This window comes from Pongo abelii, chromosome 13, assembly GCF_028885655.2.
Source record: "Pongo abelii isolate AG06213 chromosome 13, NHGRI_mPonAbe1-v2.0_pri, whole genome shotgun sequence".
Lineage (NCBI taxonomy): Eukaryota > Metazoa > Chordata > Mammalia > Primates > Hominidae > Pongo > Pongo abelii.
Window position 1 is genome coordinate 53,604,971 of NC_071998.2, and position 18,114 is coordinate 53,623,084.

General features: G+C 39.2%; 1 protein-coding gene and 1 pseudogene across 5 annotated transcripts in view; both read right to left on the minus strand.

The window, feature by feature from the left end:
* The window catches only part of JAK2 (Janus kinase 2), a 143,938-nt gene that overhangs the window by 80,887 nt on the left and 44,937 nt on the right, over positions 1–18,114 (minus strand). For all 5 annotated transcript variants that reach the window (NM_001132128.1, XM_054519394.2, XM_054519396.2 and 2 more), the window contains 2 exon segments: positions 2,994–3,111; positions 17,328–17,451. In NM_001132128.1, coding sequence (NP_001125600.1) covers positions 2,994–3,111; positions 17,328–17,451 — 242 coding nt within the window.
* LOC129047850 (casein kinase I-like) lies at positions 3,126–8,016 on the minus strand (annotated as a pseudogene).

The window sequence follows — 18,114 nt, forward strand, 5'->3', positions numbered from 1 at the left end:
TAAAAGTTGTTCACATGTCAGCAGTTTATTTGCTTAGCAGCCATATTTGGTGATATAAAGGCAATTAATTCCCAGAGGAAACTGAATTTAAAAGGGCCATCTTACTTTTGATTTTTATTTGCTTACCTTTTCCAAATCTGTCTTCCTACAGGTACTGTCTTAAGAACTTTAAAGACAGTTCAGTGGCTTATCTATTTTTTGGTTATTTAAAGATGTCAAGATATTCTTACACTCTGGTAATGCCACTGATCAAATTTGCTATATATAGTCTACAACATGCATATAATATAAAATGATAACAGTACAATCTTAGAGTAATCTAAATACTATCATATTTTCTGGGCACAAATTTAGAGAAGTAAAAACATTTAAAAATAGAAAACTGCTTGTGGTACTATCTAGACATAATTTAGAATTATATGGTGGAATTACCTTGCCATGCTAGATAAGACAATCCTTCCTAGAAGGATAAAATTGAGTATTCTGAAATCACCCAAAATTTTTCTAGATCAAAAATACTAGACATTGCAGTATTAATGTTAGGCTAAGGTAGCTGAATGAATAGTTTGGGAAAACTTGGCTTATAAATGGGACTTAACTAGCCTGCCCCCAAAATATACTAGCTCTGCAGCACAGGTGAAATAATATACCCGTAAAAGCAACAGAAAGTTGTAACCTCATAATATCCTGTTTTCAAACGGCTATTCTTAGAAGCCTCTCTCCATCCCCCTCTCTTTTTATAATGGCTATAGAGATAAAGGAGCTGTATAAAAAAGTAGGTTGGTGGTCAAATGATTTTCAACAAAGGTGCCAAGACCATTCAATGGAGAAAAGACAGTCTTTCAACAAATGGTGCTAGGAAAACTGGATATTCACAAGCAAAAGAAGTTGGGCCCTTACCTTCACGATAGACAAAAATTAACTCAAAATGGACCCAAGGCCTAAATGTAAGAGCTAAAATGATAAAACTCTTACAGGAAAACAGAAGGAAATCTTCATAACATTGGATTTGGCAATGATTTCTTGGATATGACACCAAAAACATAGGAAACAAAAAATAGATAAATTAGAATACAGCCAAATTTAAAACTTTTGTCCATCAAAAGACAAGCAACAGAATGAAAAGGCAACCTAGAGAATGGGAAAAACTATCTACAAACCATGTATCTTATAAGGAGTTAAGATCCAGAATAATAATTTCTATAATATAACAACAAACAAACAACCTGATTTTAAAATGGGCAAAGGACTTGAATAGACATCTCTGCAAAGAAGATAAATAGCCAACAAGCAACATCTCTGCAAAGAAGATAAACAAATAGCCAACAAGCAACATCTCTGCAAAGAAGATAAACAGATGGCCAACAAGCATATGAAAAGATGCTCATGATCACTGGTTGTTAGAGAAGTACGCATCAAAATCACAATGATACCACCTCAAACCCATAGAGATGGCTATTATCAAACAAAGCAAAGCATTGTTGAGGATGCTGAGAAATTGGAACACTTGTGCACTGCTGGTAGGACTGAAAAATAGTGCAGCCACTACAGAAAACAATGTAGCAGTTCCTCAAAAAAAATTATAAATTTACCATATGATCCAGCAATTCCACTTCTGGGTATATATCGAAAAGAACTGAAAACAGGGACTCAAGGAAATATTTGTTTACCCATGTTCACAGCAGCAACCCAAGTATCCATCAACAGATGAATGAACAAATAAAATGCAGTATACATATGCAATGGAATATTATTCAGCCTTAAAAAGGAAAGAAATTCTGGCACACGCTACAACATGGATGAACCTGGAAGACATTATGCTAAGTGAAATAAGCCAGTCAAAAAAGGACAAATGCTGTATAATTCCATTTGTATGAGGTACCTAGAAAAGGAAGATTTATAGTCAGAAAGTAGAATGGTGACTGCAAAAGGCCATTGGGAGTGGAAATAGAGAGTTATTATTTAATGGGCATGAAGTTTCCATTTGGGAAGATGAAAAATGTTCTGGAGATGGATGGTGGTGATGGTTGTACAACAATGTATTTGTACTTAATACAACTGAACTGTACACTTAAAATGGTTAAAATGGTCATTTTTATATTTCTTACCACAATAAAAATCAAGTTTGTTGGTCTCATACCCCAATAGAGAAATATTTTTCCTTTTGTTGTTCATAAACTGGACTAGCCTTACTAGGCTTCCTCTCGGAAATGCGAACCATGAGGATCTGTGGGCTTATTTCCTACAATATTAGCAAATCTGATTTAGAACTCCTGATACCTTGGGGATACCAAGTGCCTATTTTTACCCAAGAGCACTAATATATTTTCTTCCTTTAATTTCTATTCCTACTAGTCTAGCAGCACATAAAAACAAGTTATTTAATGACAAAATATATCAATTACTGTTTAAATCAAGGATATAGAGAAGAAAGCATTATGAAATACCAACACAATACAAAAATTTGACATAACTGTATTAGTGAACAAATAACTTGAATATAGCTCTTAGACTAAGTATCAACATCCAGTCACCTTCCTATAAACAGCTAAACAAACTATCAGAGCTAATTTTTTTATGTAACCTACTTTCTCTACAATTCATTGTCCACTGTGTAAGCCTGAAATTGTCCAAAAAATTTTTTTTAATCATAAAGAAATGTTACTAATATTTTAGCCACGTATGTCTACATGAGTCATGTTGTAAACCTCCGTCTATACCTTGCGAAATCCTTAAAATGATCTAAAGTCCCAAAAAAAAGAAATTCAAAAGGATCAATTCAAAAAAATCTTTATAAAATAGATTCTATTATCCATAAACCATGGGATTAAAAACTAGTGCTAAAAGACTCAATTTTGTTACTTCTCTGCACCTGCTGTGCAAGACAGAACTGCAATTTTCCCATATGTGAAGTTTTTCCTGATTAAGTGACTTATTAAACAGCTAGATATTTATCATTTAACACATGCACAAGTAAGATAGTATAATCATACCTGAGCAAAGAGGTAAGACATGACAAAGTCATCAAGAAGAGGAGCTTCAGCACCTCGAGATATTCCATGCCGATAGGCTCTGTTGCTGCCACTGCAATACCAACGAGGAAAGTAAAATCTACAAGATAATAAAAACATTTGCTCAGCTTCCAAATAGTTCAAATACAAACGTACTATCTATAGTCACCTACAGCATACTGAAAGGTATTATCCCATACTTAGAAAACACAGCTAACAGTATTAAATATAAATTTGAGACAAAAGGATATGTGGATAACACTAATATAGGCAGAAAGTACAAGAAATGTAAGTGTAAAATCAATATACTACCTCCTTCAGTGCACAAAATATAGAAGCAATAGTAGGAAACAAAAAATGTAGAAATAAAACATTAACAAAAAGTTAAAAACATAATTTAATCCAGTAACATCAGTAGAGAATCTGAAAATGCTAATTTGGTATAAAAACAAATAATTGCTTCTTTGGAGAAAAGGAAGTTAAAAACTTGTCCTTCAAAGAAACAAAGAATACTCTATATTGTCTTTCAGTAACACCTTTATTGAGATATAATTCACATACCATAAAGTCCACCCACTTAAAGTGTAAAATTCAATGTTTTTAGTTTATTCATAGCATTGTACAAATATCACCACAATCTAATTTTAGAACATGTGGCCTTTCTGTCTGCCTTCTTTCACTCAGCATAATGTTTTCAAGGTTCATCCACATTAGAGCATGTATCATTACTTCATTTCCTTTTATTGCCAAATTAATATTTCATTGTATGAATATACCACTTTTTCTGTATCCATTCATCACCTGACAGACATTTGGGTTTGTTTCTATTATTTTTCTATTGTGAATAACGCTAGTATGAAGAGTCATGTACAAGTTTTTGTGGATATATGTTTTCATTTCTAATGCATATATATCTAGAAGCAGAATTGCTGGGTCATATGGTAACTCTATGTTTACCCTTTTGAGGAATGGCCAAACTGTTTTCCAAAGTAGCAGCACCACTTTACATTCCCAACAGCAATATATTGCATTCAAATTAGTCCAAATCCTCTAACACTTGTTATTGTCTTTCTGACTTTTGCAATCCTTGTAGACCTATTATCCCATCGTGGTTTTGATTTGTATTTCTCTAATGACCAATGATGTTGGGCATCTTTTTTTGGAGGGTTTCATTTTTCCTTTTTTTTTTTTTTTTTAAGCCCCTAAGTCGTATGGCTTCAAAAGAGCATCAGAGAAACGTAAATGCCATTTCTGTACACTTGGTAAAGCAAAAACCAGACTCACGGCCACCGCCCTGGGCACGGCCTCAAGCTGACCCGCTGGGGGACAGCCAGCCAGTCCAGGGCCGCCCCCAGGCCCCCCTGCACATACACCTGCGGGGCTGGGGCAGGGGCTTTAAGGCATTTTGTCTGCGGCTGTTTGCCAGGGGGCGGAGCACAGAGACAGGAAGCCACGTGCCTGTGCGCCCCCACGCAGCAGGGCCCAGGCGCCGAGCAGGGCGACGCCAGCCGGCCCACGCCCCCTCAGGTTCTGAGGGTCGGAGCACAGCCTCCGGGAACAGGTGCCTCGAGAAGCACCCTCCTAGCAGGGCCCACCTGCCCCTCGCCGGGGCCAGGCTGTGAAAGGCTGCAGTGGCCGTGCCTGCCGCGACCGAGCTTTGGTGCAGCATTTTGGTTGCGGGGCTGGCTTCAGCCGCGGCCCCACCCCTCTGTTCCCCTTTAGTTTTGGGGAGGCCTGGGGCACAGCCTCACCCCTGGCAGCAATGCCTGTGTCCCTCCCAGGTGGGCCTGGGCAAGATGGCCCCACAGCACCCCTCCAGGCCAGGCCTGCCCTCCCATTGAAAAAACGGCCTTTGGATCGAGGGAGACAAGCTGGACTTTATGATGCTAACGGGGGCAGCTGGCTGGGCCGGGGCTGGGCCTCAGCCCTGGGGGCCTCCAGGATCACACTACTCACTTCAGCAAAGAAATGGAGGGGTAGGGGTGGGGGTAGAGGGGGCCTTCCCTCCCGCCCCCCTTTATTCCTTGTTTTAAATAGTTAATGCTCTTGGAGGGAAGGACTAGACACAGGTGTAGAAATTTTGGCCAGTTACGTGAAGGAAGTGACCCCTCGTCCCTGGGATGGGGCCGCTGGCCAAGACCCTGCAGTCTATGTCCTGGCTTCCAGCCAGCGTCTGGCCCTGGGCCGCTGTGGGTGGGCCCCAAGGGCCTCACACAAGCTCGTGCCCCAAGGGGCCGCACGGAGAAGATTCAGGGGGAAGAAACAGCAGCATCTGGTTTCACCCCCCACCTCCATCTCTGCAGGCGCCATGAGGGGCGCTGGAGTGGCCGGTCGTGGGGTTGTCCACGTTCAGCTCCCCATTGGTGGAGTTCAGCGCCTGGTTTTTGCTGTGCGGCTGATCTTTGTCCCGAAGCTGAGGCTGGGAGGGCAGGTCGGTGTGGACAGTGCTGATGGGGGTCGCCAAGGACTTCCCGGGCCCCTCGTACTCAGAGTCGAACACGAAGCCGCTTCGGTCGAAGAGGTAGCTGGAGAGCTTCCGCAGGTAGTCATAGTCGGGCTTATCAAAGTCCAGGCGCCGCATGTAGTCACAGTCGGGCTTCTCAAAGTCCAGGCGCCGCACGTAGTGCAGGTATGTAGCCATCTCCTCTGGGAAGTTCTCGCAGAGCACTTCGATGGGCGTGGTGCGCTACGGGTCCCCAGTCTTCTGTACCGCTCATGATCGTGTCAGCCTTGAGCCCCTGCCAGGGGAGGCTGCTGCATAGGAAGTACATGAACATGTGGCCCAGCACCTCCAGGTTGTTGCAGTGGCTCTGCTCCTTGCCCAGGTGCATGTTGATGCTCATGTAGCACGCCGTTCCTGTCAAGCTCTTGTGCTGGCGGCACGGGATGTGCTTCTTGGTCTCAGGGCCAATATACCCCTTGGCCAGCCCGACGTCGATGATGTGGATGGCGTGCTGCCGCTTGGTCCCCGGGCGCCCCACCAGGAAGTTCTCGGGCTTCACGTCCTGGTAAATGAGGTTCTTGGTGTGCACATAATCCATGCGCATGATCAGCCGGATGGCGATCAGGAGCACCGTCTCGGGCGTGAAGGTCGAACAGGTCCTCCAGGCTGTAGTAGGTAGTAGACCTGAGGGACGCCCTCTATGGCGCTGAGCTGCTTGTAGAACCGGTACCCAGGTGCAGATGCGGGGTCCGGGACTTGATCAGCTCCAATTTGATAGCCACGTATTTGTTTGTATAGAGATTCTCTCCTTGGCTCCGCCATGGCCAGGCTGCGGGCAGCGTCTGGGCGGCCGGCCAGGCTTCAGCAGCGCAGCGCGGATCCCCGCTCCGGCCCCTCTCCCGCTGGCGCTCAGGCTCTGGCGCCCCACTCGGGCCCCGCTCCAGCTCTGGCGCCGCGTGGGCCAGCCTCCGCATGTTAAGGGCGGAAGGCGCCTGGCACACCACGCTCCCGGGCGCCCGCTCAGGGGCCCACCTGTTGGGCATCTTTTTACATGCTTATTGGCCATTTGTATATCTTATTTGGAAAAATGTCTATTCAAGTCCCTTGCCTACTTCTTAAATTAAGTTGCCATTGTATTGTTGAGCTGTAAGAATTCTTTTATATTCTGGAGATAAGACAGTTATCAGATATATGATTCCCAAACATTTTCTTCCATTTTGTGGAACCCATTTGTGGGTGGTCTTTTCGCATTTTTGATAGTGTCCTTTGACACACAGATGTTTTTAACTTTGATAAAGCCTAACTTAACTATTTTTCTTTTGTCACTTGAGCTTTTGGTGTCATATCTAAGAAACCACTGCCTAATCTAAGTACACAAAGACTTCCGTGTTTCTTCTTGGAGTTTTAATAAGTATAGCTCTCATATATAGGCCTATGATCCACTTTAAGCTATTTTTTTGTGTATATAGTGTGAACTAGATTGTCTTACTTCATTAGTTTACATGTGGCTATCCAGTTGTCCCAGCACTGTTAGTTAAAAAGACTATTCTTTGCCCATGAATTGTCTTGGCACCCTGATCAAAAATCAATTACCATCAATGTGAGAAATTATATTGAGACTGTCAATTCCTTTCCATTAATCTGTATATTCATCCTTTAGTATCACATTGTCTTGATTACAGTCGTTTTGTAATAAATTTTGTAATTAGGAAGTGTAAGTCTTTAAACTTTGTTCTTTTTCAAGATTGTTTTAGCTATGCTAAGTCCCTTTGCTTTTTATATAAATTTATGATTAATCTGTCAATTTCTGCAATAAAGACATTTAGGATTTCAGTAGGAAGTGCATTGAACATACAGATCAATTAAGGAGTATTGCCATCTTAAAAATATGAAGCCCTCTATGAGATATCTTCCCATTTATTTAGGTGTTTCCTTAATTTCTTTCAATGATGTTTTATATTTCTCAATGTATACATTTTACACTTCTTTCATTAAGTTTATTCCTAAAAATTTATTATGCTATTGTTAATGAAATTTTTTTAATTTCATTTTTGGATTGTTCTTTGTGTATAGAAATACAACTGATTTTTATATATTGATCTTCTATTCTGCAACTGACCTGAGTTCATTTATTAGTTCTAATAGTTTTTTTATTAATTCCTTAGGATTTTTAATATGCAAGATCATGTAATCTGTGAATACACAATCATCCTTTGGTATCTATGCAGTACTAGTTCCAGAACCTCCCACACATACCAAAATCTGCAAATACTCATGTTCCTGATATACAATGGCATAGTATTTGCATATAACCTGTGCATATCCTTCAGTATACTTTAAAATCTCTAGACTATTTATAATACCTAATACAATGTAAATGTTATGTAAATAATTGTTATACTATATTCTTTAGGGAATAATGACAAGAAAAAGTCTGTACATGTTCAGTACAAGCACAACTTTTTTTCCAAGTATTTTCAATCTGCAGTTGGTTTAATCCATGGATGTGAAACCCATGGATACAGCGGGATGACTACAGTTTTACTTCTTATTTTCCAATATAAATGCCTTTTATTTCTTTTTCTTGCCTAATTTCCCTACCCTGAATCTACAGTATAGTATTAAATCAAAGTGGTAAAAGTAGCTATCCTCATCTCATTCCTGATCATAGGGAGAAGGCATTCAGTCTTTCACCATTAAGTATGACATTACTTTTGGATTTTTTATAGATGCCCTTTAACAAACTGAGGAAGTTCCTTGCCATTCCTATTGTGTTGAATTTTTTTATAATGATGGGATGCTGGATTTTATCAATACTTTTTCTGTGTCTCTTGGGATGATCATGTGGTTTTGGTCATTTATTCTATTAATGTGGTATATTACATTGATTGATTTTTGGAAGTTACACTAACCTTGTATTTCCTGGGATAAATCCCACCTGGTCATGGTATTTAATCTTTTTATAAACACACTGAGCATTCCTAACCTGAAAATCTGAAATCCGAAATGCTCCAAAATCCAAAACCTTTAAAGCACTAACCTGATGTGCAAAAGAAATATTCATTAGAGCATTTCAGATGTTAGATTTTTATATTAGTTATGTTCAACCAGTGTATACTCTGCAAATATTCTAAAATCCAAAAAAAAAAAATTCCAAAATCCAAAACATTTCTGGTCCCAAGCATTTCAGATAAGACATATTCAAGCTGTATTGCTGGATTCGGTTTGTGAGTATTTTGTTGATTTTCTACCTACAACATTGGTCTGTAGTTTTCTTTTCTTCTAGACATCTTTGTCTGAATTTGTTATCAGGATAATACTGAACTCACAGAAAGAGTTGGGAAATCCTCCTTCCTTTTCTATTTTTTGTGAATAACTACTAATAATTCTTTTAATGTGTGATAGAATTCACAAGTGAAGCCACTTGGGCATGGGCTTTTATAAAAATTGCTAATTTGATTTCTTTACTTGTCATAGACCTATTCAAACTTTCTGTTCTTTCTTTTAGCAGTTCCTGTAACTTGTGTCTTTCTAGGAATTTGTCCATATCATCTTGATCCTCTAATTTGTTGGCATTAAAAACACTGTATCCATTAAACAATTACTTAATGTACATGAAGAAATATTTAACAAAAGAAGAACAAATCATTAATGGCCTTTTCAAAAAATTCTCACCATCACTAGTTATGAGAATAATGAATAGTTGTAACTATGTGCTGAAGCCAGAAATCTCATATTCATTATTCTCATAACTAGTGACCCTATATATTCATGTACATTAAGTAACTGTTTAATGGATACAGTGTTTTTAATTTTATACTTATAAGAATACTAACCTTATGTTTATTTGATTTGTTAAAACTATCTTTACAATTTGCCTTTTCATTTTTTTTTTTATTATCCTTTAAGTTTTAGGGTACATGTGCACAACCTGCAGGTTAGTTACATATGTATACATGTGCCATGTTGCTGTGCTGCACCCACTAACTCGTCATTTAACATTAGGTATATCTCCTAATGCTATCCCTCCCCCCTCCCCCCACCCCACAACAGGCCACAGTGTGTGATGTTCCCCTTCCTGTGTCCATGTGTTCTCATTGTTCAATTCCCACCTAAGAGTGAGAACATGCGGTGTTTGCTTTTTGGTCCTTGCAGTAGTTTGCTGAGAATGATGGTTTCCAGCTTCATTCATGTCCCTACAAAGGACATGAACTCATCATTTTTTATGGCTGCATAGTATTCCATGGTGTATATGTGCCACATTTTCTTAATCCAGTCTATCATTGTTGGTCACGTGGGTTGGTTCCAAGTCTTTGCTGTTGTGAATAGTGCCGCAATAAACATACGTGTGCATGTGTCTTTATAGCAGCATGATTTACAATCCTTTGGGTATATACCCAGTAATGGGATGGCTGGACCAAATGGTATTTCTAGTTCTAGATCCCTGAGGAATCACCACACTGACTTCCACAATGGTTGAACTAGTTTACACTCCCACCAACAGTGTAAAAGTGTTCCTATTTCTCCACATCCTCTCCAGCACCTGTTGTTTCCTGACTTTTTAATGATTGCCATTCTAACTGGTGTGAGATGGTATCTCACTGTGGTTTTGATTTCCATTTATCTGATGGCCAGTGGTGATGAGCATTTTTTCATGTGTCTTTGGCTGCATAAATGTCTTATTTCAAGAAGTGTCTGTTCACATCCTTCGTCCACTTTTTGATGGGGTCGTTTTTTTCTTGTAAATTTCTTTGAGTTCATTGTAGATTCTGGATGTTAGCCCTTTGTCAGATGAGTAGATTACAAAAATGTTCTCCCATTCTGTAGGTTACCTGTTCACTCTGATGGTACTTTCTTTTGCTGTGCAGAAGCTCTTTAGTTTAATTTGATCCCATTTGTCAATTTTGGCTTTTGTGGCCGTTCCTTTTGGTGTTTTGGACATGAAGTCCTTGCCCATGCCTATGTCCTGAATGGTAATGCCTAGGTTTTCTTCTAGAGTTTTTATGGTTTTAGGTCTAACATTTAAGTCTTTAATCCATCTTGAATTAATTTTTCTATAAGGTGTAAGGAAGGGATCCAGTTTCAGCTTTCTACATATGGCTAGCCAGTTTTCCCAGCACCATTTATAAATAGGGAATCCTTTCCCCATTGCTTGTTTTTGTCAGGTTTGTCAAAGATCAGATGGTTGCAGATATGCTGCATTATTTCTGAGGGCTCTGTTCTGTTCCATTGGTCTCTATCTCTGTTTTTGTACCAGTACCATGCTGTTTTGGTTACTGTAGCCTTGTAGTATAGTTTGAAATCAGGTAGTGTGATGCCTCCAGCTTTGTTCTTTTGGCTTAGGATTGACTTGGCAATGCGGGCTCTTTTTTGGTTCCATATGAACTTTAAAGTAGTTTTTTCCAATTCTGTGAAGAAAGTCATTGATAGCTTGATAGGGATGGCATTGAATCTATAAATGACTTCAGGCAGTATGGCCATTTTCACGACATTAATTCTTCCTACCCATGAGCATGGAATGTTCTTCCATTTGTTTGTATCCCCTTTTATTTCACTGAGCAGTGGTAGTCCTCCTTGAAGAGGTCCTTCACATCCCTTGTAAGTTGGATTCCTAGGTATTCTCTTTGAAGCAACTGTGAATGGGAGTTCACTCATGATTTGGCTCACTGTTTGTCTGTTACTGGTGTATAAGAATGCTTGTGATTTTTGCACATTGATTTTGTATCCTGAGACTTTGCTAAAGTTGCCTATCAGCTTAAGGAGATTTTGGGCTGAGATGATGGGGTTTTCTAGATATACAATCATGTCATCTGCAAACAGGGACAATTTGACTTCCTCTTTTCCTAAGTGCATACCCTTTATTTCCTTCTCCTGCCTGATTGCCCTGGCCAGAACTTCCAACACTATGTTGAATAGGAGTTGTGAGAGAGGGCATCCCTGTCTTGTGCCAGTTTTCAAAGGGAATGCTTCCAGTTTTTGCCCATTCAGTATGATATTGCCTATGGGTACGTCATAGATAGCTCTTATTATTTTGAGATATGTCCCATCAATACCTAATTTATTGAGAGTTTTTAGCATGAAGGGTTGTTGAATTTTGTCAAAGGCCTTTTCTGCCTCTTTGAGATAATCATATGGTTTTTGTCGTTAGTTCTGTTTATATGCTGGTTTACGTTTATTTATTGCGTACGTTGAACCAGCCTTGCATCCCAGGGATGAAGCCCACTTGATCATGGTGGATAAGCTTTTTGATGTGCTGCTGGATTTGGTTTGCCAGTATTTTATTGAGGATTTTTGCATCAATGTTCATCAAGGATATTGGTCTAAAATTCTCTTTTTTGTTGTGTCTCTGTCAGGCTTTGGTATCAGGATGATGCTGGCCTCATAAAATGAGTTAGGGAGGATTCCCTCTTTTTCTATTGATTGGAATAGTTTCAGAAGGAATGGTACCAGCTCCTCCTTGTACCCCTGGTAGATTTCGGCTGTGAATCCATCTGGTCCTGGACTTTTTTTGGTTGGTAAGCTATTAATTATTGCCTCAATTTCAGATCCTGTGATTGGTCTATTCAGAGATTCAACTTCTTCCTGGTTTAGTCTTGGGAGGGTGTATGTGTCCAGGAATTTATCCATTTCTTCTAGATTTTCTAGTTTATTTGCATAGAGGTGTTTATAGTATTCTCTGATGGGAGTTTGTATTTCTGTGAGATTGGTGGTGATATCCCCTTTATCATTTTTCATTGCATCTATTTGATTCTTCTCTCTTTTCTTCTTTATTAGTCATGCTAGCAGTCTCTCAATTTTGTTGATCTTTTCAAAACACCAGCTCCAGCATTCATTGATTTTTTTGAAGGGTTTTTTGTGCTCTATTTCCTTCAGTTCTGCTCTGATCTTAGTTATTTCTTGCCTTCTGCTAGCTTTTGAATGTGTTTGCTCTTGCTTCTCTAGTTCTTTTAATTGCGATGTTAAGGCGTCAATTTTAGATCTTTCCTGCTTTCTCTTGTGGGCATTTAGTGCTATAAATTTCCCTCTACACACTGCTTTGAATGTGTCCCAGAGATTCTGGTATGTTGCATCTTTGTTCTCATTGGTTTCAAAGAACATCTTTATTTCTGCCTTCATTTCGTTATGTACCCAGTAGTCATTCAGGAGCTGGTTGCTCAGTTTCCATGTAGTTGAGCGGTTTTGAGTGAGTTTCTTAATCCTGAGTTCTAGTTTGATTGCACTGTGGTCTGAGAGATAGTTTGTTATAATTTCTGTTCCTTTACATTTGCTGAGGAGTGCTTTACTTCCAACTATGTGGTCAATTTTGGAATAGGTGTTGTGTGGTGCTGAAAAGAATACATATTCTGTTGATTTGGGGTGGAGAGTTCTGTAGATGTCTATTAGGTCTGCTTGGTGCAGAGCTGAGTTCAATTCCTGGATATCCTTGTTAACTTTCTGTCTCGTTGATCTGTCTAATGTTGGCAGTGGGGTGTTAAAGTCTCCCATTATTATTGTGTGGGAGTCTAAGTCTCTTTGTAGGTCACTCAGGACTTGCTTTATGAATCTGGGTGCTCCTGTATTGGGTGCATATATATTTAGGACAGTTATCTCTTCTTGTTGAATTGATCCCTTTACCATTATGTAATGGCCTTCTTTGTCTCTTTTGATCTTTGTTGGTTTAAATTCTGTTTTATCAGAGACTAGGATTGCAACCCCTCCCTTTTTTTGTTTTCCATTTGCTTGGTAGATCTTCCTCCATCCTTTTATTTTGAGCCTATGTGTGTCTCTGCACATGAGATTGGTTTCCTGAATACAGCACACTGATGGGTCTTGAGTCTTTATCCAATTTGCCAGTCTGTGTCTTTTAATTGGAGCATTTAGCCCATTTACATTTAAGGTTAATATTGTTATGTGTGAATTTGATCTGGTCTTTATGACGTTACCTGGTTATTTTGCTCATTAGTTGATGCACTTTCTTCCTAGCCTCAATGGTCTTTACAATTTGGCATCTTTTTGCAGTGGCTGGTACCAGTTGTTCCTTTCCATGTTTAGTGCTTCCTTCAGGAGCTCTTTTAGGGCAGGCCTGGTGGTGACAAAATCTCTCAGCATTTGCTTGTCTGTAAAGTATTTTATTTCTCCTTCACTTATGAAGCTTAGTTTGGCTGATATGAAATTCTGGGTTGAAAATTCTTTTCTTTAAGAATGTTGAATATTGGCCCCCACTCTCTTCTGGCTTGTAGAGTTTCTGCCAAGAGATCAGCTGTTAGTCTGGCGGGCTTCCCTTTGTGTGTAACCCGACCTTTCTCTCTGGCTGCCCTTAACATTTTTTCCTTCATTTCAACTTTGGTGACTCTGACAATTATGTGTCTTGGAGTTGCTCTTCTCAAGGAGTATCTTTGTGGCGTTCTCTGTATTTCCTGAATCTGAATGTTGGCCTGCCTTGCTAGATTGGGGAAGCTCTCCCGGATAATATCCTGCAGAGTGTTTTCCAACTTGGTTCCATTCTCCCCGTCACTTTCAGGTACACCAATCAGACATAGATTTGGTCTTTTCACATAGTCCCATATTTCTTGAAGGCTTTGTTCGTTTCCTTTTATTCCTTTTTCTCTAAACTTCTCTTCTCGCCTCATTGTATTCATTTCGTCTTCCATCACTGATACCCTTTCTTCCTATTGATCGAATCAGCTACTGAGGCATGTGCATTCGTCACGTAGTTCTCGTACCCTGGTTTTCAGCTCCATCAGGTCCTTTAAGGACTTCTCTGCATTGGTTATTCTAGTTAGCCATTCATCTAATTTTTTTTTCAAGGTTTTTAACTTCTTTGCCCTGGGTTCAAACTTCCTCCTTTAGCTTGGAGTAGTTTGATCGTCTGAAGCCTTCTTCTGTCGTCAAAGTCATTCTCCATCCAGCTTTGTTCCGTTGCTGGTGAGGAGCTGCGTTCCTGTGGAGGAGGAGAGGTGCTCTGATTTTTAGAGTTTCCAGTTTTTCTGCTCTGTTTTTTCCCCATCTTTGTGGTTTTATCTACCTTTTGTCTTTGATGATGGTGACATACAGATGGGGTTTTGGTGTGGTTGTCCTTTCTGTTTGTTAGTTTTCCTTCTGACAGTCAGGACCCTCAGCTGCAGGTCTGTTGGAGTTTGCTGGAGGTCCACTCCAGACCCTGTTTGCCTGGGTATCAGCAGCGGAGGCTGCAGAACAGCGGATATTCGTGAGCAGCAAATGTTGCTGCCTGATCGTTTCTCTGGAAGTTTTGTCTCAGAGGAGGACCCAGCCGTGTGAGGTGTCAGTCTGCCCCTACTTGGGGGTGCCTCCCATTTAGGCTACTCGGGGGTCAGGGACCCACTTGAGGAGGCAGTCTGTCTGTTCTCAGATCTCCAGCTGCATGCTGGGAGAACCACTACTCTTCAAAGCTGTCAGACAGGGACATTTAAGTCTACAGAGGATTCTGCTGCCTTTTGTTTGGCTATGCCCTGACCCCAGAGGTGGAGTCTACAGAGGCAGGCAGGCCTCCTTGAGCTGAAGTGGGATCCACCCAGTTCGAGCTTCCCGGCCGTTTTGTTTATCTACTCAAGCCTAGGCAATGGCGGGCGCCCCTCCCCCAGCCTCGCTGCCGCCTTGCAGTTTGACCTCAGACTGCTGTGCTAGCAATGAGCGAGGCTCCACGGGCGTAGGACCCTCGGAGCCAGGCGCAGGATATGTGCCATTTGCTAATACTGTTGGAAAAGTACAGTATTAGAGTGGGAGTGACCCGATTTTCCAGATGCCGTCTGTCACCCCTTTCTTTGACTAGGAAAGGGAATTCCCTGACCCTTTGTGCTTCCCGGGTGAGGCGATGCCTCGCCCTGCTTTGGCTTATGCTCAGTGTGCTGCACCCACTGTCCTGCACCCACTTTCCGACACTCCCCAGTGAGATGAAACCGGTACACCTCAGTTGGAAATGCAGAAATCACCCGTCTTCTGCGTCGCCCACGCTCGGAGCTGTAGACTGGAGCTGTTCCTATTCAGTCATCTTGGCTCCACCCCCCTGCCTTTTCATTTTAAGAGGAAACCTTCAGATGTTTGAAAATTTTTATAGTCAACAATTGCAATCATTCCCATATGATTTTTTCTATTGTTTTGCAACTTAAATGGTATTTTCCCAAGGACTTGAATTCAGTTCCAATTCAGACTTTTATAGTTTGATTTTCTTTACCTTTCTATTTACATATCAATCTGATCTTTAATCAATCTATAATTTATCTGATATACATTATAAAGTAAAAAGCTAAAATTTTATTCAAACAGCTAATCAACTATTCCACCACCATTTGTTGACTAATCTCTCCCTTCCACGTTAATATGAAAAGATTTCTTCATATTATTATGTTTCTATATGTATGAAGGAGTACTTTCAAGATATACTGGCCCCATCATTCTCATTATTTAGGTTATGATTCTGAATTTAATTATGTGGCTTTAATAATAGATACCATTTTGCAGTTTCATATAATGTGAAAATATATCCTGGGACAAAATATTTTACAATTGCCAGATAAGTCTTCTTTCTCATGGCTATATTATTTAATAATTCTAAATTTACATAGTAATGTGTCAAATTCCCTAAAATGCCTTTGTTAGGATTTTGATTGGCTTAGAGCTAAGCATATAGCGTAAGAGAAATTGATCTTTGTAATATTCCATCTGCCCATTCCAATATTACGTCCTAATTCTTCATATTCTTCAAATAAGTTTCTAATTTTCCTATACTGTCTTCTGTTTTTTCTTATTAAGACCATTCCTGGTTAGTTAAGGGTTTTTGTAGCTATACCAAAAAAAAAAGCATAGGATCTTCTTTATCTATTATATAACTGGTTGCTTGCGTATAAGAATGTTATTGATTTTTGTACATCTATTATTTATTTGAACATTTATTTTTTTCACCAATTGTCTTTTCAATAATTATATCAAAAATATTTTTTTGAACTCAGTGCAAATTATACATTAGACATCAGTAAATGCAAACACACGCAACTGCATATTTTTATATAGAATAGGGGAAGGGAAAGAAGCAAAACAATACTAAAATTTATTGAGAGAGCACCAAGTGATAGGCACAATAATAAATATTATATATACATTATCTCTTTAATGAAGTACACATGAGGTGATTAAGAGGCAAGCTTATAAAGCAAACTATGCTTGGATTTGAACCTGACTCCCAATTCCTACCTGTGTGACCATGAATAAATTTGAGTAATATTACTTCTCAATGCTCCAAATTCTTTAATGTGGAAATCTTAACACCTCATAAAGTTATGATGAATTATATATATATATATATGTATATAAATGCTTAGAAAAATCACAGGTATTTGTGAGACACAAATCAAACATATCTTTGTTTCATCCTTTTGAGCAAAAAGATACTTCTAGATTTCTCTAAATAGGCATTACACATTACCATAAATTATATAAATTAACTTACAATTTGAGGCTGCAAATACACACTGGGAAAAGTCTCTTTTCTTCACATCAACTTTTTAAAAAGTTCTTTATAAAGATAAGATGTGAAATTGCATTCTATTGCACAAAACATTGCACAAACCAGCAATATCCCAAACATTTAGGATTTTGTTAATAAAGGCCACTCTGATTTTGTTTACTTATTTAATTATAATCATAAGGAGTTAAGTGGCATCGCACCAAAACAGCTTTATTCTCAGAGTATTCTACTTACACAACATGTATAAACAGTTACTCTGATGGAGAAACAGAATCTTAAATGAAATCTTAAATGAGTGCTAACTAATTGGTTCAGGTCTCTGGTATTAAGTACCTTGCAATTTAAAAATATTTGATAATTTCTCCCATTTTGCCTTTTAGCATTAAGTGAGTTACTTTACTGAAGAAAGTACCTTATTCTGTAGAGTACATTATGCCTGGTTGACTCATCTATATGGAAGACATGGTTGGGTGGATACCAGATCCTTTCTGTTTCACTCATTAAAGCAAACATATTATGATACACAGGTGTGATACCTAGAAAAGAAGCAGAGAAAGGAATTATTAAAGGTACACAACAGAACATTTTTACATAGCACCTATAATTTGTAATGAAGCTAAAGTAACAACTCTTAAAATCAGAACAAAATGTAGTAGCAGTTGAAATCTTTTGATATACCACCCCCTACAACTGAATTATTAATCACAATCTTTTTTTATACAAACATATTTCATTTTAGCATACTCTGTGTTATTGTACTTTGCAGATATTGTGGGGTTTTTTTCTTTACAAAATAAGGATTAACAGCAACTGTGAATCTAGTAAGTCTGTCAGCACCATTTTTCCAACAGCATGTGCTCACTTTGTGTCTCTATGTCACATTTTGGTAATTCTTGCAATATTTCAAACTTTTTTATTATTATATCAGTTATGATGATCTGTGATCAGTGATCTTTGACATTACAATTGTAATTGTTTGGGGCCGCTATGAACCGTGCCCATATAAAATGACAAACATAAGCAATAAATGCTGCGTGTGTTCTGACCGCTCCACCAACAGCCATTCCTGTCTCTCTCCCTCTCCTTAGGCCTCTCTATTCCCTGAGACACAACAATATGGAAATTAGGCCAACTAATAATCCTACAATGGCCTCTAGGCATTCAAGGAAAAGGAAGAGTTTCATATATTAAAGAGTTTC